Source organism: Phoxinus phoxinus, assembly GCF_949152265.1.
Source record: "Phoxinus phoxinus genome assembly, chromosome: 17".
NCBI classification, from domain to species: Eukaryota; Metazoa; Chordata; class Actinopteri; order Cypriniformes; family Leuciscidae; genus Phoxinus; species Phoxinus phoxinus.
The window spans coordinates 19785404-19812254 of NC_136892.1; the positions used below are offsets into that span (position 1 = coordinate 19785404).

The window sequence follows — 26851 nt, forward strand, 5'->3', positions numbered from 1 at the left end:
CTGGAAACAGTTACCCACACTCTCCTGAAGCATCGGCGAGCCAAAAGCATTGGCGCATTTTTCCAACACCAGCTATGCAATCGAGCAAAGGATTTTCTCAGACAACGCGGCACCTAACATTTTAAACGGCTGCTTGATAAGGTATCCAGGATGGGCCAGAAATTCTCACTTTGCTGGTCCTCATGTTTGAAAGCACAATTACAAATGTTTTACAACAATATAAAGAACACTGTTCTTGTGTTCGGTTGCACACACCCACTCAGGTCTAAGTTTAGGAGTCTTTCCTCAGGGGGAAAAAAAAGTGGGTTTATGGGGAATGATGTCTTGGCACAAAACGCTCCATTTCATGTCTGTGGCACTGGATCAGAAGAGCTTGGACTGATTTTGATGTGCATGTCCAGAGGCATGCCATTCCACACAGTAAGTTTAGTTTTGATAAATGGAAATATCCAAGATCAACACAACTACGGTGCCAGAAACTGATGTCATTTAGAAATATGAAGCTTGGAGGAGAAAACAACTCGACTCACAGGAACCAAACAAGATAGCAAGTGAAAAAACACTTTCTTGACCATTGAGCAGCTTTTTAATGGAGTTAATAACTCATGAATGTCAGAGTAATTTCTGGCTAACGCACTAATATTTATTTTGCAAGAATATTAATACAAACAAAAAGAAAAATGATTTTAAACTTTTATTTATTATCCATCAACATTCTAAAAAATGGCCAGACAATGACAAAATAAACGTATGTTACTTGAATTTGCAAAGAAATAGTCAAGTAATGGAGTCAAGTAATGGAGGTTGGCCATATGGTTTCGGTAGGGACATCCAGCATGTAAAGTTGAGTGATAGTCAGCACATAAATGTTGTTCATGTAGAAGCAGAACTCTACTCCATGTCAATGTCTATGGGTCTTGTCCTTTCAGTGACAAACAATATATACTTCCTCCTTATAGCATCATAATAGGTGGTTCATAGGAAAGTCACTGCTTAAAAGGAATATAGTTCACCCAAAAATGAAAAATGTAATTATTTCTCCACCCTTGTTATTTTTTCCCCTTCTTTAGAGAGAAATATATTGTGTGTGTGTGTGTGTGTGTGTGTGTGTAACATGAAGGGGAGTAGTTAACGATTTTAATTTACAGGTGAACTATTCCTTTACAAGTCCATGAAAGAATAAGAAAAGTAAATCATTTCTTCTGGAAAAATCCCATAATGGATGGCTGTTTTGTAGATTTGTTAGTGGCAGAAGTCTTTTTCTGACTCTTTTCTTTTTTCTCTTCCTCCCTTTTTCCAAATGACTGCTTGAGTGAGCTTGAGTCCTTGGCTTGACTTTTGGGTTCAGGCTCCTCTTCACTCTCAGAGTAAGACTCGCTCACATAACCCTTCTCGGTCACTAGAAAAACAGATACATTTGATATTTATTGTCAGAGAGACACTGTCAAGAAGCATGTGGTGATCTATATCTTGAATTAATTTTTTCACAAGAGATGATGCCATACATTTTGGCCTAAAGAAAGTTCCTTATGTGGGATAATTCATATTAACAGCCTTCACATTGTTACTGTACTTATGTATTTAAATACTGCATCTGTACACAGCACCATACCATTTAGAACCATACACCATAGTTTCAGCACAAACAGCACAGTTTGTCAGCACTCTGTATTTCTTTCATATAACTTATGATTTACTCAATGATTCAAGAGTTTCTGTCAGGACATGTGCTTGTAAAAGGAGAGAGTTCAGTACATTCATGGCTATTTAAAGGGATCTTCCAGGTTAAATAGGAAAGAAAGGGTGAGCAGCATAATGCTTAAATGGGCATAAATAGTTGGGAGGAAATACTGTATGTGATCTGCATTATATCATAATGGCATTTTTTTTGCATTTAATGGCATCTTAAAATGGCAGCAGTCTAATAAACTAATAAAGACAATTAATGTTTATCAAACAACAGAAGCCAAAGAGAAAATTACTTGCATATCTTGAATTAATACCTGAATTAATACCAATAGTATTTATTGCCTCTAGGACAGATCTTCCGTAAATTTAATATACATTTTCACTGTTACGCCGACGACACCCAGCTCTACATATCCTCAAAACCTAGTTTGACATTTCCATCTTCCTCTCTGCTGCTTTGTCTTTCTGAAATTAAATCATGGTTTACTTGCAATTTTCTTAAGGTTAATAGTGCAAAGACCGAAATTTTATTAGTTGGCACTAAAGCAAAGCTGCGTAACTGTGACAGTTTCTCACTCTCCATAGACAATTGTGTTATCTTCCCTTCTTCTCAGGTTAAGAGTCTGGGTGTCGTCCTCGACAGTACTCTGTCCTTTGAGGCACATGCGAACAACATTACACGGTCAGCATATTATTATCTGCGGAATATTAATCGTCTCCGACCATCCCTCTCTGCTAATAGTACGGCTGTTCTGGTGCATGCATTAGTCACTTCTCGAATTGACTATTGCAATTCTCTGCTCAGTGGTGTCTCACAGAAAATCATTCACAAGTTTCAGATGGTCCAAAATGCGGCGGCTAGGATCATTACACGAACAAAGTTGAATGAGCATATAACTCCTGTATTAGAGCATCTTCATTGGCTTCCGATCAGATACCGTATTCAATTAAAAATTTTACTTTTTACCTATAAGGCTCTGCATGATCTAGCACCTTCATATCTCAGTGAACTTCTTCATGTGTATCGACCAACTCGATCCCTCAAGTCCTCTGCCTCTGCGACTTTAGTTGTACCATCTGTGCGTTTGACTACGATGGGGAGTCGAGCCTTCAGTTTTACAGCTCCTACTATTTGGAATACTTTACCACAAGACATACGTAATAGAACGTACTTTTTTAGATTAGCTTATCCTGATTGACTGTGGTAATGTTGGTGGGTATTGATTTTAGGTACTTACTGTTTATTGTGCTGTTTGTTTGTATGTTTAATTTTGTATTTTATTACTGTAAGGTGTCCTTGAGTGTCCTGAAAGGCGCCAACGAATAAAATGAATTATTATTATTATTATTAATAACTTTCATTGCTTTAATAAGCATTAAACTATCAATTTATAAAGTGAAAACTATGCAATGTTATTTTACATTTGATCACTTTATTATATTTCTTTTGTAGGCCATTTTACTTGCCTGAACAGTCATATTAGTAGACCTTCCTGAAATTAAAGCATTGCTTATTTCAATTGTATCTTTGTTTTATTGTATATTTATTGTATTTAGTTGACCAATTGTTTGAACTTTGTTTCTTAGTTCTTGTTCTTATTGTATCTTATCTTATGTATATAAAACACAAAAATGCACACTGGTGCATTTACAAATACATTTTTTATATTTGTTTTGTTCAAACATTGCCGTTTCTTTTGCTATAGATATTCATTTTAAATTTCAGAATATAAAGTAATTTTATTTGTTATTAATTTGTTTCTTTTTTTATAAAAAAAAAATATAGCAAAAAAAAAGAAGAAGATAAGAATACTGTTCAAGTATCGGATTGATAAGCAGTATCGTAAGAGTAGTAATACCATTAAAACCTTAATGATACCCATCCCTACTCTACAGATGACGATGTCTTACTCTTATCTGTATGACCATAAATTATGGATTATTTGAAAATGTTTCCACTGTTATAAGGAAAAATTTCACAGATGCACACACACAACGTATCAGTTCTTGCATTGCTAACTTGACATCACAGCCTTTTCATTATCAAAATAAAATACAAATATACTTTTTATTTTACCATGCAGCAAACGCAAAAATTCTATTAATCTGTCAGAATTCTTACTGTTGTTTAACGCTTACCCAATTCATTGTGAGCATCCTCACTTTAAATCCTTGATTTCAAACTGTTGCACCATGTCCAGCACTGACTGCACTGTTGGCTAGTGTTTACTTCCTTTATTAATGTGTTAAACTATTTTGTTATTTGTGAAAAATACTATCATAGGATTTCAGAATCATCATATATATATATATATATATATATCAGCCATGGGACACAATGCTCTCTAAGATATAGGCATCTGCCATCAAAAAAATCCATACAGGAAGGTCAACCACTAATCAGATTCAGATTATATTATTTAATGCCATGTCAGCATTTAAAGCTATTTTCATGGCAAGAAATTAAATTACTAAAATACAAATATCATATAAATATAATAAAAACAGACAAGTCATTATACAAGATTTTTTAAATTAACATATGATAAAACCTTTTCAGGCATAATCTCATTAAATATGTCCTTAAGTGAAGTAACTTCATAAAAAAGCCTTCTGCTTTCAACCACTAATTAAGAAAATGGATAATGTCAACTGAAATTATACTTACCAAAGGAACCGTCTTCATCAACAAATGTGTGAGACTTTAAAACACGCCTCCTTTTCCTCCTCTTCACATCTGAGCTCTCCTGAACATAATTAAATGACAATATTACTTTATGTAAAATAATAAAGTGAGATGATTGTGATGTAAATTATCACAAACGGAAATAGCACACATTTTCTTGCAAAAAAATACATTTTGTTCAATGGCTAACTTTGAATGACCATCAATGAGTTTGGTTATCAATCAGCAGGAGCTTAACACCCATGCTAACCGGGCAAACCTTGACCCTTGGTTGGTGATGCTTACTTGGTGTGAAACAGGCTCTCTCTTCACTTGTTTTTTGGGGCTGGGGGTCTGTTTGGTTGGCACAGGTGGAGAATCTGGCACAACTGGAAGAGGAAAAGACAGATCACATACATACATCATATATATAATATACATATAGACAGAGGAAAAGAGAGAATGAGAGAAGAAACACAATGAATGTTATCAATTAGCTTTTGTTTGTCAGAGAACAATTTTGATATTTTATTCAGCACTCTGCCCAGAGGGAGAACCTATTTCTTTGTTTTTCTTCATTTTGGGTCACAGAACACCTCATCTGGATTGATTCAAATCCCCCAAGCATGACGTGAGCCTGTTTTTTTTCTTCTTCTTGTTTTCCCCCATCTCTTTCATACCTTCATCATCACTACTGTCTGGCTGGGGCTTCTTTATACGCCGTCTCTTCTTCTGCTGGTTCTCCATTTTCTCATCATCACTGTCTACAACCTCAGGACGCTTTGATTTGCTTTGAGAAAACAAACATATTTTAGCTCACATTTTTGAGGACAAATATAACATGCCATATAATCCAGACCTTTAAATGTTGCATTATTTGTAAAATAATGGCTGTTTACACTGTATATTAATCTTGTATATATGGCCTACCACACACACACACACGCACGCACACGCGCACACACACACGTTCTGAGTAAAATTTCTGAGATATACCAACATATCACAAAGAGCATTCTGGGTTGAGTGTGTGCGGACTGAGCGAGTGGAGCAGAATCTTCAGAAAGTCGTGTTTTTCTCTGGAGGAAATTTTACCACTTCGCACACATGCCCAGATGGGATGGAACAATGCCTTGCGGTAAAACATTGTCAAAGCAGAAGGAAGCAAGTTTTTACCAGGAATATATAAACAAAAATGTTAACTTTACTCAAATCCATACATAGATATAAATAGTAAATCCAGAGACACTGCTAATTTTGCAGTAGTCTCTTAATTTCTTTCCAGCGCTGTATGTATGCATGTATGATCATGTATGTATGTATGTATATTTTGGGGGGGGGAAAACTCGTAAAGCTTACTTCCGAGTGTCTTTTGATTCAACTTTCAAAGCACTGGACACCTTAGATTGTTCCTCTTTAATGGCAAACTCAGATTTGGGAGACGGCTGTGACAGTTTCACACTTGCAGTACTCGATGCTGCAGAGTCGCCGTCGGTCTCCTCTTTGATGCTTTTGTTGCGTTTTTCATCTACCTTTTCTGAATTTTACAGGAAAACGTTTTGTTTATTGCAGTACATGATGCTTTTTTAGTTTTTTTTTGATAGTTGAAGACAACAAAAAAAAAACACTCACTTTGGGCAGGCTTCCCAAAGAAGTTACTCATAGGGTTCGCTTTGGAGGCCGGTTTGGTTTTTGAGGTTTCAACCTACGACATATGAAACTATTAAACATTTTTACACACAATCTTGTGCGTCTTCAACCTTAAACTATACCTTAAGTTACACACTTACCAGGGAAGAATTATCTTTCTGCTCTGTTTTCACTTCCTTGCTGGATTCTTGACTCTTAGAAGCATTTTTGCTTGCAAACATTCCCATGATGCCTGCTGGCTGCTTAGCACTAGGTTTTGAGGTAGCAGAAGTGTTTTCATTCAAGCGAGGTTTATGGATTTCCTTCTCCACTGGAGGAACCACAGCCACCTCCTGAGCTCTCAGCTCTACAGATGGCATGGGGACCGCCGCAGCACAGCGTATAGCACTGTACCTGACGAAAGAGGAGAAATATCGGATGTGTCAGTACTTTAGTGGAGCGATCGCTCATATGATGCATGTATACAGGTTATATGAGGATCACTTACTTGTTGGAGTTCTTTAGGTTCTCCTTAACAGCATCGTAATCTGTACTGTAAAGTGGAGAACTATCCTTCAGCTCCGCTCTCTGCACACTGTAGACATGCACACTGATTGTCACATCCATCTTTGCTTTAACAGCTGTGAAAAAAACAAACCAAAAAAAAAAAAAAGATTCTCCTCAACTGAAATGTTTTAATAGAAAATGACATGAAAACACTTATGGCCTGAAATTTCACTTGGGTTATCGCTAACACAGATTTACATAATATTTATTTTTTATTTTGCTCCCAATCATTTTTATATAAAACAATAGAAACAAAAATTTAAACAATATAAATATAAATCACCCCAAAAACATTTTTATTAACATTTTAATATAATTTATTTGATAGAAAATCACCCCCTCAAACTATTAAAATATATGTAAGCAACCACGAAACATAATTTTTTTAAACCCAGATGAGATGTGGGAGACTGGGACATTTCTGAGCTAAAAATTATTGAATTTATAAAATGCTATTTGTTGTAGTTTACAGATACAAATATGACAATCTTACCTTCAAGCTTGTCCTCACGTACTACTGACACTTTATGGCACTAAAAGGAAAGGGAAATATTCAATAGAACCCTGAAAATAATGTTAATTGATTTGAAGCAATGATCAGATCTCAGTCCTTACCGTACCACCATTCTCAACAAACTTGCCAGATACAAGGTAGGTGGCATGAAGGGGAGTCCCTGAACTTTCCCTGCGTTTCTGCTCCAAGTAATGATACAACATTCTGCAACAAAGAGACATGAACACTAGTGACTTCAACATATTATCAAGAAGCAAATTTATGCTTAAATAAAGTGAAAGTGGCATGAATGGAAAGGACAGGACTTACTGTTTTGCTGTGTTCACGTGGACTCCAAGAGTTAAACTGAGCCATTTGTAGGTGACCTGAAAGAACCAAAATATAAATGCTGACTTGTAAGTTAGTCATATGCTTCTCATGCTAACGTTACCTAAATGCAACATAACATTAACGTTACGAGTTCTTGGTTCGATAAAAGAACAGAATCATAAGTACAATTATTTCAAATATCAAAGTGTACTGAAAAAACCCGTTAACGGAACCGAAGGTCATAAAATCATTCGGTCATTTGTTTTGGTTCCCAACTCTGGCCAGCCAGTCAAGTAACGTTAAACAAGCACTCAACCACATGTATGCATATTGGTATCTCAACTGAAATTTCACATTTACAAATAACAATAGCGATATCGTTGTGAAGAATGACTTACGATCTTATTTTGATCATTCACAAATTCATCAATATTGTCTAAATACAGGTCATCCATATCCATATCCATATCCGGAATGACTGGATGCTTCTAGTTCAAGTTGTGATTGAAAGAGCTGCCAAACCTATGTGCCAAACGCGGGAACTGCTGCTGAACAGTATTTACTTCCGGTCATGTGGGCTACAGCGTCCAATAGCAGCCAGAGGTACTACTGTAGTCTACTACACTTTACAAACAAAACATGTGCATTCGCTTTTTATCATGCTTACGCTAATATTTAATCATAGGGTAATCATAGTACGTTTGCACCGATTTAATTTGCTTGCAGTTTCTTGTATATTTGTGCGACTTTTGTTTATAAAATATTATATACCCTTGTAACTGCTTATTATAAACAATGCAACGCAGTAAGAGTTCTATGACAGTGGTGCCTATTATAAGCTTCAACATTTTATTATAGCAACAAGAACTGTTGTAACTATTATTTTATTATATTTTATCTTTAATTTATTGAGAGGTATATATATATATATATATATTTAATTATATTTAATGATTTATACTTTATTTAATAATGTATTATTATTATTAGGCTATTAAATGTTATTGATTCAAAGTTAGGTATTTTGGCAAAAAACTGGTTACCGTGGTAGATTTTTCTATGGCATTGTTTGAAATGGTTTAATTAGCTGTTTCAGCAAAAGTGTCAGAAACATCAAATATTTGTCTGGAAATAGTTATGTAACTGAACTTATGTAAGTGTACATTTACATTTAGTCATTTAGCAGACGCTTTTATCCAAAGCGACTTACAACTGAGAACTACAGCAAGCGAGTCATTGTGAAGAGGCAAAAATAACGCAAGAAGTGCTCAAAATACAAAGTTCAGGCATTGCTCAGAGTAGCATAAGGCAAACAAGGGAGGATTAAAGGAAAAGGTTTTGGTAACACTTTACAATAAGGGTGCACTAATAAGCATTAATTAATGCTTAACTAATGCACAGATAATACTGAATTAATGTATTACTAATGATTATCTAAGCTATTCATTAATGATTGCCTCATTAGCAACTAATGAAGAGTCTGTCTGGTTAATTAGTTCATATATGAATTGTTATTAATTAAATATGTAATTGTGGATTAATTCCATAATCACTTATTTTATTAACTAATAGTGTTCATTAATTTGTTAATTACCACAATTAGCCTAATATGCATTAATACATTATTAATTACAACATTAGTAGTGAGTCAATTACTACAATTACTAGATGATGAGTTAATAATGATGTGCCTCAATAAGTAGTCACAACATAATGATTGTTAGCTAATGATTAATTAATCATTAATTACCATCACTAGAGTTTATAAAAGCTGTTTATTAAACATTTCCAAAAACATTGTAGTAATTGACACACTACTAATGCTGTAATTAATAATGTATTAATGCATATTAGTTTACCTGTATTATCTGGAAGTTGAAATATAAGGCTTTGGCTTATTGTGGTAATTAACAAATTAATTAACAGTATTAGTTAATAAAATAAGGTATTATGGAATTAATACACACTTACACATTTAATTAATAACAATATGAACTAATATATTAACCAGACAGACTCTTCATTAGTTGCTAATGTGGCAATCATTAATGAATAGCTTAGATAATCATTAATACATTCATTCAGTATTATCTGTGCATTAGTTAAGCATGAATTAATGCTTATTAGTGCACCCTTATTGTGAAGTGTTACCAAGGTTTTTTATTTTTATTTATTTTTTTATGTCAAGTGCTCACGGAAGAGATGAGTTTTCAGTTGTGTTTTGAATGTAGTTAGGGATTCTGCATTCCGGATGAGGGTAGGGAGATCATTCCACCAGCAAGGAATCGTGAATGAGAATGTTCTGGAGAGTGATTTTGTGGCTCTCTGTGATGGTACCACGAGCCGTCGCTCATTGACCGATCGCAGGCTTCTGGTAGGGATGTAGACTCGTAGGAGCGAGTGAAAGTAGGAGGGGAGCTGAGCCTGTGGTCGATCTGTAAGCAAACGTCAATGCCTTGAACTTGATGCGAGCAGCGAGTGGTAGCCAGTGCAGAGAGATGAACAGAGGAGTGACGTGGGCCCTTTTTGTGTAGTTTCTCAAATGAATGATATTACGTGCTGCGCACACTATAGGCCTAGTCTTTCACTTTGGTTTCAGTTTGACAGTTGACAACCAAACATTTTTATTATTAGGGCCCAAGCCTTGAAAAGGCGAAGGCCCTATTGTTTTTCTTAGGATTATTATTTATTATTCTTCTTCTTTATTATTATTATTATTATTTTACTACCTTTTGGGCACTTTTGGGGGCCTTAACGTGCTCAAAAACTCTTGAAACTTTGCACAAATGTCAGAACCCGCGGCCATTAGAGCCGGACTGAAGCTGGGACCCGGGCGTGGCAGGGGGGCTCAGCAGCGCCCCCTGGAATGGGATTCAAAAACATGTCCATATATCAAACACGCTTGCATGTAATAATATGAAACTCGGTACACATATAGATCTCATCGGGCCGAACAACTTTCGTGCTCTAAGTTTTACGCCAGTCCAACAGGAAGTCGGCTATTATGGGCTGTATGGAAACGCATGTTCTGGCATTTGAAACACTTCTCCCAGAGAATTCATCCGATGACCACGAAACTCGGTGTGCATGAAGTCAAGACATGGAGGATGCTAAATTGCGGACGGATTTTTGATATCTCGAACGGTTTGGCCGTGGCGAGGGAACAAATTTATGATTAAAAAAGGATGCATAAAGTGTGTTATAACTTAGTTATAGTTTTACCTACAGTTACAAAACTCAGCGTGTATATTGATATTATCAAGCCGAACAACTTTCTAATTTACAGTCATTAGCTCCGACCAACAGAAAGTCAGATATTGTGGTTTGAATGTGAATTGTGTCTCTCTCTGTCTCTCTGCCATTCTCTGTGTGTGTGTCTGTCTGTGTGGGGTGGGGAGGGGAGGGGGGGATCTGTGTATGTGTGTGTGTGTGTGTGTGTGTGAGGAGGGGGGCTAGTTTAGTTTAACCCTTTCTCTGCTGTGTGCAAAATCTCGGGCACTTTTGGGGCCCTTAACGTGCTCGAGAACTCTTGAAACTTTGCACACAGGTCAAAACCCGTGGCCATAAGGGCCGGGCTGAAGCTGGTACCCGGGCGTGGCATGGGGGCTCGACAGCGCCCCCTGGAATGGGATTCAAACACTTGTCCTTATATCAAACACGCTTGCATGTAATAATATGAAACTCGGTACACATTTAGATCTCATCGGGCCGAACAACTTTCGTGCTCTAAGTTTTACGCCAGCCCAACAGGAAGTCGGCTATTGTGGGTGGTATGAAAACGCATGTTCTGGCATTTGAAACAATTTCTAGAAAATTCCTCCAATCGCAACCAAACTCGGTCAGCATGATGTCAAGACATTGAGGACGCTAAATTGCTGACGGATTTTTGATATCTCGAACAGTTTGGCTGTGGCGAGGAAACTAAATTATGGCGAGAAAAGAGAAACACGATGTGTTATAACGTCTTCATACATTAATTGATGATGAAACTTCAGTAGCGTGTTTGTTGTAAGAGAGCGATCACATGGATGTAACTAATGTGAGTCAAAGTTATAGCGCCACCAACTGGCAGCAGGAAGTGTGTTACTTTTGACAAAAGTGGGGGGGTTAGTTTTACCTACAGTCACAAAACTTGGTATGTATATTGTGCACATCGAGCCGGACAACTTTCTGATTTACAGTCATTAGCTCCGACCAACAGGAAGTCAGATATTTTGGTTTGAATGTGGTTTTGTCTCTCTCTGCCTGTGTGTGTGTGTGTGTGTGTGTGTGTGTGTGTCTGTGTGGGGAGGGGAGCAGAAAGACTATGAACAATTGTGCCATCTAGTGTTTTATACTATGTATAAATGTGTTTTTTATTTTAAACAAGTGTTTTAAAGTACACTAATTTCAATTAATTATATGCTGCATTTTTATGTATATTTAAACATTATCAAAGTTAGGATGTCATTTTTTAGTTTCAAAAGTTATCTGTCTCTGTCTCCCTTTGGCTGTCATTACCCTCCCCTCACTCCCACAGTCTCACTTATTTCTTTCTGTTTCAAATAATATTACCATAAACAAAAAGTTTGAGTTTCTTTTTCAATCAATGTATTATGTGTAACTTAAAAATAAGCAGATTAAACCGATATGTTTGAGGGCAAGACATGAAAACGATGAAATATAATATAGTATTAGTAAAAGAGTGCAGTATAGGGTTGGATGAATAAGATAAATAACATATTTTGTTAAAAAAACATTTGGTTAAATAAAATCGAGTGATACATAGGGCTATATTGCCCTCTCGACAGTCAAAGCGGGTTACGTTATTGCCCGTCGTGCACAGGAACCCGAAAGGCAACGGGGGTGGCGGCTTTATATATATATATATATATATATATATATATATATATATATATATATATAAATATAGCTGCAAGCAGCGATGGAGGGCCCAAGCCGGGGGCACCGCCACCCCGGTGCCTTTAGTGTAACTAAAGGCACCAGGGTGGCGGTGCCACCGGCTTGGGCCCGTAATCGCTGCTTGCAGCTATATTTATATATTTTTATTATTATTATTATATAGCCCCTATCATGGGACACATAATTATTTCAAACACATGTCTTGTCTTCAAGGACTATTACATAGAAACAATTTCACAGAAAGTTAAACAATAGTTTATTAGTTGTATTATTCCATCAGTGCTGTTAAATATGCAGACAAGATAACAGTTTATTAGGTTCCTCTTAACATGATGATTTGAAATCCTTGATCATCTGATGCTTTTCGATGACAATCATTGTTATACTGTATACACAACCATTTAAATTATGTAAATCCTTAAGGCATCTCTAACACATCTCTTCATGTACATTATTACAAATTAAATATGTAGGCGTGGAATGAGTTAAAATACAGAGAATTACTGGATTCACATGGAGGACCTTTGAGGAACTTCTGCCACATCATTTTCAATGATCAAAGAAAATGTGATACACAGCATCTGAAAAGAAGATAAAAAGAAAGAAAAATAAAAAAAGTATTATAAAATAGGTTATACGAAGTAACAGACGTATGAAATAGAAGAAATGGCTATACAGGGTCCTATCAGTCATAGAGGTCATCATGGGATCCATCAAATTTGATAAATGAAAAAGCTCGTAAACATACTTTATCACTAAAAAAATCTTAATTATCCATTAAAATTTTAAGTATTATGCAGTAATTTAAGACATTTCTTCCTATATATAACCTTTTGGCATAAAGTGTTCTTTAAAATTGAGTCAAGAACCCATTGGGTAAATAGAGAACCCCATTGAGCCTTTTTTTCTAAGAGTCTATTGCTATATGCATAAATGTAAGTACTTACAAGAATCCCTTGCCACAGCCTAAGGGTCCAAAGTAAAGCTCTGTAGGCAGACACACTCCTTGTCTGCAAACTCCACTGAGACTTGCACAGCTCCAGGGAAATGACGCAGCCTCGTTCTCTTTGCCTTAGACAGAAATTAAATGTTTTAGCACTGCAAGTAAACCAAAATGATAAAAAAGAATATCTGGAGCCATGTATCCATGAGTTTTAGCCATGAGTTTGGCTGTTCTACCGTTCAAGTTTTTCCCACTATAAACTGTAAAGTTTTAGGTTCACACAAGCACATTTGCCTTAAATAAAAAGTATAAGTCAGTTATTGTCAGTTTAAACAACAAATGCGACCATACAAAACTTACAGTGCAATGCTAAGACGGCAAGGACAAGCAAGACAAGTATACTCTGAGGTTTCATGGTTTCTTCGGATGATGGCACTCCTGAGACGTTTGCTCAGTATCTGGTCAGGCTGGGTCTTATGTGTCTCTAGAAGGAGGAGTAACTCATCTGAAACCACTCCAATCAGACTTATAGTTATAAATTGAATTATGCAGCAGAATGAATGGACGTTCTGTTCTTAATCTTATTTGGTGTAATCAGAAAATACCAAAATGCAAGAGGCATTCACACCATCACGTGTTTGAGGCTGCAGCAAATTATCAACGTAAAAGAAATCATCACCTGATCCGAAACACATGCTTATCCAGATGGCTTTCATTTTTATGTCTTAATTTTGAGGATCCTGACATTGCTGAGACCCTCTGTATTTGACTCTTGCTTATGCCAATATGGTTTCACTTCTGTACACAACGCTAACTTGGAATTTTAGGTTGGAGGAAATAATTCACAAAAATAGATGTTTGCAACAGATAGATGTTTTTTTTTTTTTTTACTCAAACCTTATAGTTATGGCCCTTGTATTAGTTGCTTTTACATGACACTAGACTAATTTCTACAACAAATAATATTTCATTTCCAATAATGTCCACTAAATTCCTTGTATTTAATTTTAAATGTAGGTTCATGTTGCAAAATTAAAAAAGTTACTAGGCAAACAATACACAGTTGTCTTAACAGATATTTAGAAGAAGGAGATATTCAGAAAAGTGTAATCAAATTGAACTGAAGTGAAATAAATAATGTAAACTTTAAATTAGAAATATATTTTAAGTATATCATCAATTTACAATAATGATTAGTAATTAAATATATAACTATATATATAACTATATAGCCTACTGTATATATGAAGACTTCAACACAAGTCCGTCTAAAGTTTTTGTTTAATATTAACATTTTTATCAGGCTCCTATGTTTCTACAGTACCGGCATTTCTGAATTCTGAAGTGAAAGTATTTGATGAGCGTACACTATGTGTGCGGAGAGCATTCACTCATATTATTTTCAAATTTTTGACAGAGGTGGCTTTTAGAGCGTTTGCATCGGTGGTCTTATATATATATGAAGTGTTTCAGTGTTTGTGTGTGTGTATACTTACTGATATATATGAATATATATATATATATATATATATATATATATATATATATATATATATATATATATATATATATATAGTGGATTGTGAAAAGTGAATGTTTTTATTAGTTACATTGGCAGAGATCCTCTCAAAGATATATTTCCCCCCCCGGATATCTTGCATGCAATACCCATATATTATTTAAAGTATGATTTGGAGCATCATCTTCTTGCACTATAGCATTTTTCAGATTCAGTTTAATCAGTGATGGGTGTCAGCAAATAACAATATAATAATGGAACAACTCGAATATTCAAACCTTTGGATTGTGGCTTGCCAGTATTCTTGCAAAAAGCATATACATGTAGAATTTTAGCCAGAAGATGGCACCAAAGTTTTACTTTAATACTTTTGATAGCTTCAGTGTTATCATTGATCATGATATATTGAGCAACTATATTTATGAAAACTAACCACTGTTTTCATGTGATACAGGCCTGTTTTATCAGTTTTAATACCACATAAGATAGGCAGTGTCAAATGCAAAGACACACACACTTTGACAGTATCTGTCAAAGTTTGGAAACATTATTTTTTTTAATGTTTTTATAAGAAGTCTCCTATGCTCAACCAAGGCTGCATTTATTTAATAAAAAATACAGTAAAAACAGACATTTTATGAAATGGTATTACAATTTAAAATAATTGTTTTCTATTTAAATACATTAAAAAATATAACTGAATTTTCAGCATCATTAATTCAGTCTTCTGTGCAATATGATCCTTTAGAAATGCTGATTTGATATACTCAAGAAACATTTATTATCATTATCAATGTTGAAAACCGTTTTTGCAGCTTAACATTTTTGTGGAAATGGTGATACTTTTCCCAGGATTCTTTAATGAATAGAAAGTTCATTGAACAGCATTTATTACATTTATTAAAGCATTTATTAAATAGAAATCTTTTGTAACATTATAAATGCCTCATTGTTGCTTTTGATCAATTTAATGCTCCCTTATGAATAAAAGAGTTAATTTCTTATTTTCTATTTAATTTAATAAGTGTTAATTTAATTTTCTTACCATGTTGAATGGTATCATTGTTTCCACAAATAAATTTTAAGCTGCAAAAAACATTGATAATAATAATAATAATAATAAATGTTTCTTGAGCAGCAAATCAGCATAGTAGAATGTGACACTGAAGACTGGAGTAATGATGCTGAAAATTCAGCTTTGCTCTCATGGAAATAAATTACCTTTTTGAATTGTTTTTAAAAATTAAATTGTAATACTATTCCACAAAATTAAAGTTAATTTATTTTATTTTTTTACTGCATTTCTGTCTAAATAAACGCCGCCTTGGTGAGCAAAGATACTTCTTTCAAAAACATAATTTTTTTTAAAAAAGTTTTGACAGGTACTGTAGCCTAAATATACATTTGAATGTTTGCGCCATCTTTTGTTAGATTTATGTTATTGTTTTTTCCAAATTTCCGTCACACTGTTTACCAGTATGTATTCATTAGTCATTTAGTTCACATGGTGTCACCAATTATCTCATTAGTTCCCTCGTTTAGTTCTGGTATAAGTACTCCCTGTTTAGTTCTTGGTCCTGTCTTGTCTGTAAAGTGGATATTCCCTGTGTTTATTATGCCCCTAGCTCATGTGAATTATGGAACTAAAGACTATTTCGTTGTACTCTTCGTTTTCGTGAGCTACTTGTATCCAGCCACTTGTGACATCTATCAGTTATTGTGAAGTTTTATGTAGAAACCATCAGGCAAATGTTTGCTGAAGCTAATTATCTTTGTTCTTGAGAATTATTGCAAGTGCTTTGCTGAAACGCTTCAGAAATATTCTTAAATTGCCCTGTATTCATTGCATGCTACCTATCCACGTTGATTTAGGTATATATTTTTATATCTTCTTGAAATATAACATTTTCAGATTTGGTTTCATTATTGATAGTTTGATATTAACAAATAAGAATAATGGATCAACTGAAACTATTCAAAACTTTGGATAAGCCACAATTTTTTACTTCATAGGTTGCATTAACATCTTTACATTTGGCTCATAGTGTTTTAGTTGGAGGCTGTGAAATATAGCCTAACTAGTGTGAAAACATGAGGAAAGACTATGACTTATGCCAATAATCTTACAAATATCCTGTGTGGCATTTAGGTTTTTACCAGAAGATGGCATTAAAGTGTTACATTGATATCCGTTTTCTTGTCTGAGATTCAGTGTTATCATTGTTCATAGCATCCAATACAGATCCAGATAAAACAACTAACCGCTGTGTTAAAGGATGTGATACAGGCCTAATTCATTTTTTATTTACTTTAATATCATAAAAGATGTGTTATATGCAGTGTCTATTGCCAATGCATAAGCATAAGCAAGGCATATATACATCTTTTTTTCTTTGCTATTAAATCATGTACATTTAGTAAAGCTTAAAGAATACGTTATCATGTTTAAATATTTTTTTTAGCACACTTGCAGTTCCAAATAAAACTTCTAAATACTAAATACTATGGAAAAAAATAAATACTATGGAATTCATTGGGGACCAGAAACTGTTTGGTTACCCTAAATGCAACATGTTTTTAATCCTTGAACTTGAGAAAATATACAGTATTTTTGCCCTAATTGGAGCTAATTTTATATCATACAAAAAGGGGAACAGTCAGGAATATAACAGAAAAAAAAGTATATAACGAGACAATGTTTCTATTTTAAAAACAGTGCAGAGAGAATCAAAAAGACCACAGGTTGTGTTCAGAAAAGAAATCAAGTGTGGCATACAACTTCTCTTGATTTACTTTAGATTTTCTAGCTGGAATTATTTTAAAATAGGAAACCAGAACAAAAGCAAAAAAGACAGATATGCTGATATAGATAAATCCATTATAGATCCTTTGAAAAAGATCTTGTTTGCATCAAGATTCAACAAGAAAAAGCTTTCACAGAAAAGTTTATGTCATGTCTGCAAATGGGGGCTTCAAAGTCAATGAAATTGCCATTACACATACAAAACAAGGAAATATCCAAGTAAAAGTCACCAGGCTCAGCACAGTGAAAGGTGACGTACTATGATCATCTAAAGGTCGACATTATCAACTGCCATGACACTACAATGTTTTAATTGAAGTGCAACTTCAATTCACCAACTGCATAGACGACGATGACAAGACCTTGTGCAATGCATTCCTCAAGTGAAATCCTATTTGTTTCTGTGAGTAAATATGCAAAGGCCCTGAGATAAAACTCTGTAGTTCCACACAGATCATTAAGACAGAGGTTAAACAAGGAAATGTATATCGCCATTGATATCATGCCAAATCATAACCAAGGTGGCATTCAGAACAATAGTCAGAAATAACCTGGAAGTGCAAAAGAAAAAGCTATGATCCTGCTGGTCCAGTCTCACTTATTGTGACAGTGAAAATGAGGGAAGAGGATATGTTAGCCATTCCTTCTCAAATATCTGGCTCCAGATCAAACAAGGCCGACACAAACAACCTAGTATTTCTCTTGTTTTCAGTCTTGTGTTATACTGTTGGAAGACTTAAAATCAATAAAAATAGATGTTCAGTATAAGCCATTTAAAATGTAAAAAAAAGAACACAAAAACAACAACATCAACAAAAGTTATTGGCTTAAAGGGCTCTGAGGTTTCGAGAAGGCCACCGAAGTCACAGTTTGATTTTATCCTTCTGTTATTCTGAAGCAACTCTAATGATTTCAAGAAAATGGATGTCCAGCAGAAACTCTTTAACTTTTAGCTTAAATTAAGTCTCATCATAAACACCAATGGGTTATAGTAAAGCAAACAATAAATTCTAAATGAATTGAAAGGCCAACTGTTCATTCTAAGGGCTATACAGTTCATACAGTTACCAATATTCTTCAATATTCTTCAGAATTTTCATTTTTGGGTGAACTATCCATTTAAGGCATATGTATGAAGTAAATGCTATTTTTAATGAATCATTTTTTCTCATAGTTTATATGAGCATAATTACAGAGGCAATGGACAACACTACCATTTTACTGCTTATACAACAAGTAGGCTATGTCTGTTTCCTAAAATATTTACACAGATTAAAAAAGCATTTATATTCACAACAATATTGTTAACTTTTTTCAAGCCACTATTATATTTGTATTGTTGTTATAGTAGCCCTTTTTTAGTAATTTACAAATTGATCAAACTTTGCCATGTACAGCCATACATGAATGCAGAAATTAATCAAATTAATGATCTACGTTCACTTTTGGAACGTTTATTTTATATAAACATTCCAAAAGTAACATTCCAAAAGTGAACGTAGATCATTAATTTGATTAATTATCTTTTCTAGGGAAGGGCAAGTGGATCAGTGTTTTAATGATTAAATAAGTTGCATTGCAATCTTTTTATTGATATTTATTTATTTATTGTATTCATATTTATTATCATACAGTGTTACCACAAACTCATGGTTTTTATTTTGATATTTATCATAACAGTCATGAATAATCAGGGAGCCATGTTATTTTTCCAGGTCTGATGTGTTATGAATCAATAACCAATGCTCAGTTTTTGGAATATACACTTTGCTCTGGTCCTAATATAGGAGTTAATACAATTCCATATATTATAGGATTAACCAGTGGTGGAAAAATCACAAAGGAAACTGACAACACATTTTTAAAACCCTGAGGCAGACTGCTAGTTCCAAACACCTCATATAGGGCATTAAAAAGTGACCAGACCACATAATTCAAAAAAGCTACCAAATGTGGCAGACATGTGGTCATGAACTTCTTGTGGTTTTGAACAGAGTGCTTACAAGCGATCACTATTTTAATATATGACAAAAACACAAACCATACCAGAGCATTAACAGCAAACGTTAATATTCCATTGATCACAAACTGAGCAGTGTCCACCCTGCAGGCAAGTCTCTCCAAGACCCAGGTTTCACAGTACAGTTTATTTATCTGATTCCTGCAAACCGGAAACCTGAGCGTCATCAGTATGATCAGTATTGCAGCGCAGCAGGGAAACATCCATATGAAAGTCAGCAGCTTCCAAACAGTGAGAGTTGTCATGACATTATGGTAGTATAGTGGTCTGCAGATAGCTAAGTACCTATCAAATGCCATCACGCTCAGATTAGTAAACTCCCCTATTGCATAGGTGAAAATAGCAAAACTTTGTATGGCACAGTTTTCCAGAGAGATTACATTGGTTTCATTAAGTAAATAATACAGTAGGGGTGGATAAAATCCTGTGGCTCCGTATAATTCATTTATACATAAATTGCACACAAAAATGTACATAGGCTGGTGGAGGACTTTCTCCAGAACAATTATGAAAATCAAGACTGCGTTGACAAAAATGGTCAGAAAATATCCTGGGAGGGCAAAAGAGAATATAGTGATCCTGCTGGACCTGCTGGTGTCATTCAGAGCTGTGAGAGAGAACGTGGAGAAGGAGGAGACGTTGTCCATTCCACTTGACAAACTAATGCAGACCAGACAAAAATGCATAAACAAAAGTATCTTGGAAAATGACAATCATAATCAATGCTTATTTCACACTTTCTCACATGCATTTTCTTACACACACATTTTTGGTCATACACATAACATATTTACAGTCAAATACTTCATGCAGCAGAGAAAATTATTCGATGAGAAAACGAATAAACTGAATTGTGTTTGTACCTGAAAAAAAAGAGAGTGTTAATCTTGAGGTTTTCTCGAAAGTTCTTCCTATACCGTTCTGTGCTCTGACTCAGGGAGAGTGCTCGTGGCTGAATCGACTGTAAAGTTTATATAACAGTGGGTCAGAGGATGGGATGGGTTATTGGCCCTTTGATAATTAGGCCGTTCATACTTTTAGACTGCAAATAATATACAAAAGGTGATGTCATTCCATTATTGTTGTCTATAGCTTTTTGTTGAATTGCTGATATTCCTTATAGTCACTTTAGAGAAAATCGATTAATCGATTCATATACATGGATATTGTCAGGATTATGTTTTGTTCATTGTGGTGTTCTGTTTCTCTGACTTTGTTTAGTGTGTGCCAGTTTGTTCCCTTAATTACTGATTTTGTTCACATATTGTTCAATTAGTTAACTCATTAGGTCTTTCTGTTATTTAAGCCCTGTGTCGCCTCAGGTCCTTTGTCCAGTATCGTTTGATTTAATGTGTTGTGGTTAAAAGTTATCTTCTATTTATTCTCCTGTGTGTTTCTCTTGGATTTTGTTTACATCTTTTTTTTCACATAGCTTACACACAATTTCTGAAACTATGGCTCAATTTCTTGAAGCTCTATACACAAAACCCCAAACCACACATGCAAAAAATCAGACACCTCTTGCAAAAGCAAACACATAATTTAAAACGATTTTAACTCTTCCAAAAACTGTATATACAGTATGTATGCACAATTGATGAATGCTAAAGTTATTAAACTGAACTGAATCAACACTGAAGTGACATGAGAAAATTGACACTATTGACTTGTTTGCTATATAGCTGCTTCTCAGGCGATTTTGAATTTGTTACTATTGTGAAGCTGTTGTGAAAAAATCTATACTGTAGCTTGTATGTACATTCATATATATATATGTATGTACATAAGGCTAGCTTACGCTATGGGAAAATTCCTTTTCTCAAGAATATTGAAGCCAATTTTTAAAACGCAGTGTAGCTGCACAGCAGACACAGATGAGCGTGAGCGCAGTCATTGGCTGTTCTGCGGCAACTGCACGAACCTATGGTGAGACGGCTATTACACGTCAGAGCCCGCCAGAATGGGCGTGGTCTACGACTATAAAGGGACCAAACTTCGCCTAGGAAATCCAGATTTTATCTCCTTCAGCGAACTCACCACTTCGCTGACCTCCGGAATAGAAGCTCGCCGCCGGCCCGGTCCGGCCCCAGATTACACTCAGCCCACGCTAGAGATGTTCTAAATATAGGCGGTGTGCCTACAAAACACTGTCACCACAGTATCGGTTCTCCCCCCAGCTTGTGCGTGAGATGTAATAAATGTAGTTTGTGTGTCCACTATGAAGTGTGCACCCCTACACACAGAAACTGTTCCCACAGTATAAAGCTTTCCTCCAGCTCACGCTGAAAGTGTAATAAATGCAGATTGTGTGCCTACTATGAATGCACCACTACACACAAAAGCTGTTCCCACAGTATCAGTTCTCCCCCTCGCTCTGATGGGAGCCATTATAAAGGGTATGTCCGCTGTAAAGCACGCGCACTTGAGCACTGTTCATGCAGCGTCAACACAAAATGGTTGGACGGTCGGGTCCCTCTCTCAAAGCGGCCCGCCTCCAGTCTTTATTCAACCCCTAGCTATGCGGGCCAAGGCCTGGGAGGCTATCCCCGGTGTATCAGTATGGGTGTTAAACATATTAAAACGAGGCTACTCGCTACAGTTTGCTCGCAGACCACCGCACTTCTTAGCTGTGATCGAGACGACAGTAAGGGGCATGGCTCACGTTCTTCACACCAAGGAGTCGAAACTGTTAGAAACCGCTTTTCTCGACACTCAGAGCGCTTTTCATAGAAGGGGGAATCTCCTCAACCACCACCAATGTGCAGCATCCACCTGGATGATGCGACGCGACGGCAGCCATATTGCACCAGAACGCCCACCACACACCAGCTTATTGGTGGAGAGGAGAGTGATGAAGCTAATGAGTATATATATATATATTAGGGGTGGAGCCGAACCCGAATACGGTATTCGGAAAGGCACAAATAACGTGTTTTTTACAAATACTTATTTCGAACAAATACTTTAAAAAATATTTGTATTCGGGAACAAAAAAACTTTATTTCAAATAGCTGCGTTTCCTCATGAGACCGCAGTGCACGACGCCCGGATGAGTGAGAGAGTGACGGACACAGGCTGCTCCACAGCAACAGAGAGCGCTCGGCTCAGCGAAAAAACACTTAACTCCATCACTATTTTTGTTGAATAGATTTTTGTACCTTAACTGGGTTCCTGAGGCAGTTTATAACTTTCGAGAAGCGATCGGGAGATTATTCCATTACGCGGTATTATTGACGTCTGCAGTCGGGTGCTCTCATGTTCGCTCTGTTTACGTAACGTCAGCTGTTTACGTAGCTGTTTAGCGCGGTAATTTAGACGGCTGTTGACAGAGTGACGTTACCGTTCGGTTAAAAAGGTTAAAAATGCTTGTGTAGTTGTGTCGAATTGTATGCACGTGTGGGAGTTATATGGCACGTAAGTTACTCTGTCTGTTGCAGACAGCAAGATGTACTGTAGGCTGTAGGCTTCATAATGTTCACAATGGTATTTTATTAGTTGTTGGTTTAACCATGGATGAGGTAATGGCTGTTATGTTATTTTATTTTCAATGACATTCCTTGTTTCATTGCTGGATTTATTATTATCATGGATATAATTAAAAAATACTTACACATAACGTAAAAGAAGTGTAACGCAAAAAATTTTTTTTACGATTACGATTTTTACGCCTATTTTGAATTTTACTCGAATACAAATACAAATACTTTTCCCCCCTCAACAAATACAAATACAGATACAAATAGCGGCTGCTTTGCACACCCCTAATATATATATATATATATATATATATATATATATATATAGGCCATGATGCTTAGCTTCAGTGGGCAACCAGTCTTGGGCTACAGGGTGATATGGCTGCTGGTATGGACGCAACACTTACCCCCCTGAGACAGCGGGGAGTGCGAGTGTTAAATTACATCGACAATTGGTTGATTATAGCCCAATCGAAGGCAGAGTTAATAACACAGATCCTGGATCTCATAATCAGAATCAACACCTCCAAGAGCACACTGTCAATATTTATTTCCTGAGCACAGTGATAGACTCTATGCAGATAAGAGTGCGCCTTACAACAGAGTGCGCGTTTTCCATTCAGCGGCTAGCGGCATCTTTCAGTCTTAATATGAAAGTCTTATGGCCTCAGCATCATCAGTACTCAAGCTAGGACTACTGAACATGTGTCCTCTTCAACGCTGGCTAAAACCCAGGGTACCAGCTAACGTGTGCCGATCTGGCCAATTACAAATCAGAGCGAGCCACGGCTGCATCAAAGCCCTGGCTCCCTGGAAAGTGGCAGACTGGTATCAGCGTGCGTTTTCCATTCAGAGGCTGGGGTGGAGGTGGGACAGCCAGAAATCTGCCACAATGGCTCTCTATGAGAGTTCACTGCAGTTCCATTTGTCACCACAGATTTACATTGTAAATTTGTGGGGCGCTGTAGAGCTAGGGAGGTCGGCTGCCCTCCTTAGAATCAGGAAACATAATTTTTATATATCCTGCTCACTTTACAACTTAAAATAGTCTAGAAAATCCGAAAAATATATTTGTTTTCAGAATGCTGAACACATTTATAATTAATCATCAGAATATATTTTCTCCTGTCTCTGAAAAAACGTCCAGATTTTGAAATCATCCTGCGGATGCTCATTTTAAGAGCTCTAATATTTTATGATGTCACAATGGTGAAAATACTAACATGGACTGCACATTCTGAGATTGTGAAATAAAATGAATAATGAGGAATTGTATTAATATTATTAAATGGTTATTCTCCCATTTTACTCCTCAAAATCTTGGTATAGGCTGTGCCTTCCTTTTCTCTCCCGACGAGCTGCCACTGTACATAACTGTGCAGGAAATATTAAGCATTGTTATTTTTCATGAAATTGTGAAGCGTGTATTTTTTCCCCCTGATGTCTTTTATTGACCAAAGTCCTCTTCAAACTCTTGGAGAACTTGGAAACAATGACAGTTAATGGGCTACAGGCCAGCATCCGAAAAGAGAGAGAACAACAGTTACAATCTTCTTCTGTCATTTCCCCCTGACTAACACCCAGGTGTGAGATATTCAAACTGACCAATCAGATAATCACAACTTCCCCCATTGTTCAAACCTAGTGGGGTAGGGGGGTTGGGGGGACATTTGCAAGAAAAGCAAATGTCTTAAATTATTTCCAATCTTACGTGTGTGGTACTGTAATACCAATATGGCAGTGCAGCATTATATCCAAACTAAAGGTTTCTCTTTGAAAGCAATGAAGTATCCTGCACATCAACAATTTACGCTAGCTACCCTGCTTGTTAAAAAGTGACGCCAAGGAGTCCTGACCAAGTGTCCATTTGTGACGAGTTGGGAGTGAGAACGTGTTGCACAATCAGACAGAAAATTTACAGTGTCTTAATAAGGGAATATATCTAAAACATAAAGAGTAAACACACATTTACCATTTATTTAAGGCATTTCAGATGCTTTTAACGAAAACTACAGAACTTAATCCATTATCATGTTATTGCTAACAGTCCACTTATTGAACCCATCTCCAGTGTATGATCATATGATTTACTTTAACACTAGCATGAGTGAGAAAATCTGTGAAATACAGCTGAAACAGAAAAAGTATACCTTAAAGAAACACAAATGAGGTTTTTAACCTTTTTGAGCTTGTGAAACATTTAAGCATAAACATTGTCATGACAACTGTTTTAGAATTTCTGTTTCAGAAAAGCACTCAAAATAATTAAGTTTTACATCATTTTGGTGCTTGTGAAACATTTAGCCTACTCTTGCTGCAAGACATTAAAATAAAAACTCTTTGGCGCACTGCTCTAATATTTAACCCATAGATTACTGGATTAAAAAAAGGTGGGACTATAACTAATTCTAAAGCCAAAAAATGACGCAGACTCTCTGGAATGTCATTTGAACCATATCTGTTATACATGAAATCAAAAAGGAAAGCAAAAGTGAAATTTATCAGCGATAAAATGTGTGGCAGACACGTTTGCCAGAATTTCCTTCTGTTTTCTAAAGATGCTTTACATGCAGATATCAACTTAACATAGGACACTATGATAATAACTGCACAGCTAAGCAATATAAAGGTGACAACATATCCATAGACATTATTCACAAAAGATGATACACAAGACAGTTTTACAACTGACCAGTTATCACAATATAATTTATCAATGTGATTTTTACAAAATGGCCTCAAGTTTGATAACAGGACTGCTATAACTGAGACGCAGTTGGGAATAATCCATGAAAACAGAATTAATTTCACACAGGTCAATTTAGTTAATTTGGAATGATAGTCTAAAGGTTTGCATATGGCTACATATCTGTCATAAGACATCACTGTTAATATTGTAAACTCACACAGTAAAGAGCTGTAAATAACACAGATCTGCAGAGCACACATGTGAGAGGAGATCACATATGAATCCAATATTAAATCAGACATAATTTTAGGGTAGAATCCCGAGGCTCCATAAACCCCATTTACACACAGATGAGACAAGAAAATGTACATTGGTTCATGTAGAGATTTCTCTTTTATAATTACTATGACAAGACAAATATTCATTGACAAAATAAGCAGATAGAGGGAAAGAAAACAAGTGAAGTATAAGTGCCTATATGATTTGGAGTCTCTGGGCACCATGAGAGTCAGTATCACAGCATAAGACATGTTATCCATCATGAAATGGGTGGTCTCAAATCACAGTCACAGTCAATGAATAACATAGTTTAAAAGAAGGCAAAGAAAAAAAAACAGTCCCAGAGATGAAGAGCTGTGTTCAGAACTGGAACAGACAAGGTGTTGCTTGCCTTTATATGAAGTATTTTGTCATTTGGGAAATCTGTAAAAGAAGTTCAAAAATGTCTTGAGATTAATTACTCACCCCTCAACACAAAATTGCAATCAATCTGAATTACTGAAATGAACAAATAAATGAAATGATTTTATTCTTTAAGTCTCTCTTTTTGCTATAAAGGTAAGCTGCAATAATAACTAAGTGGTATACGTAATATTATTTAGCATTCATGTCAGTAAATTTTTCTAATTCTCTATGGATTTTCTAGCTTCAAAAACAACATGACAGCACACTGTAACAAATTCAGGGAGGACTATAGGCTACTAAAATTCTAGTAATAGGCTAGTACTATAGTACGGTAAAAAACGTTGGGTTATTTGTTTAACCCAACCGTTAGGTTAGGCTACACATATTGCGTCAATACTTTCATTTTCATCAACAGTTTCATTTTAAACAATCGTTGGGTTAT

At 35.7% G+C, this 26851-nt stretch overlaps 3 protein-coding genes and 1 pseudogene across 4 annotated transcripts; all 4 read right to left on the minus strand.

Moving 5' to 3' along the window:
• Positions 1 to 361: 361 nt before the first annotated feature.
• On the minus strand, positions 362 to 8003 carry pold3 (polymerase (DNA-directed), delta 3, accessory subunit). The gene is made up of 12 exons (XM_079587062.1): positions 7772 to 8003; positions 7374 to 7429; positions 7166 to 7268; positions 7044 to 7083; positions 6492 to 6624; positions 6145 to 6397; positions 5987 to 6059; positions 5714 to 5891; positions 5035 to 5144; positions 4661 to 4743; positions 4358 to 4436; positions 362 to 1399 (listed from the first exon to the last, which is right to left on the minus strand). Exons 1-12 carry the CDS (start codon positions 7838 to 7840, stop codon positions 1194 to 1196), a joined length of 1383 nt encoding a protein of 460 aa, XP_079443188.1. The 5' UTR covers positions 7841 to 8003; the 3' UTR covers positions 362 to 1193.
• A 9371-nt stretch (positions 8004 to 17374) lies between these two features.
• On the minus strand, positions 17375 to 18181 carry LOC306984525 (olfactory receptor 14A16-like; annotated as a pseudogene). Its single transcript has one exon. The product of its transcript is annotated as an olfactory receptor 14A16-like (transcript).
• Positions 18182 to 19272: 1091 nt separating this feature from the next.
• Positions 19273 to 20207, minus strand: or61a1 (odorant receptor, family 61, subfamily A, member 1; the record flags this gene model as incomplete). Its single annotated transcript, XM_079586000.1, is given in 2 exon segments — positions 19273 to 19323; positions 19326 to 20207. Coding segments are annotated over 2 exon segments (933 nt in total).
• A 5106-nt stretch (positions 20208 to 25313) lies between these two features.
• Positions 25314 to 26264, minus strand: LOC306984527 (olfactory receptor 5K1-like; the record flags this gene model as incomplete). Its single annotated transcript, XM_079586001.1, has 1 exon — positions 25314 to 26264. The coding sequence occupies one exon, from the start codon at positions 26262 to 26264 to the stop codon at positions 25314 to 25316; it is 951 nt and encodes a 316-aa protein (XP_079442127.1).
• Positions 26265 to 26851: the final 587 nt, after the last annotated feature.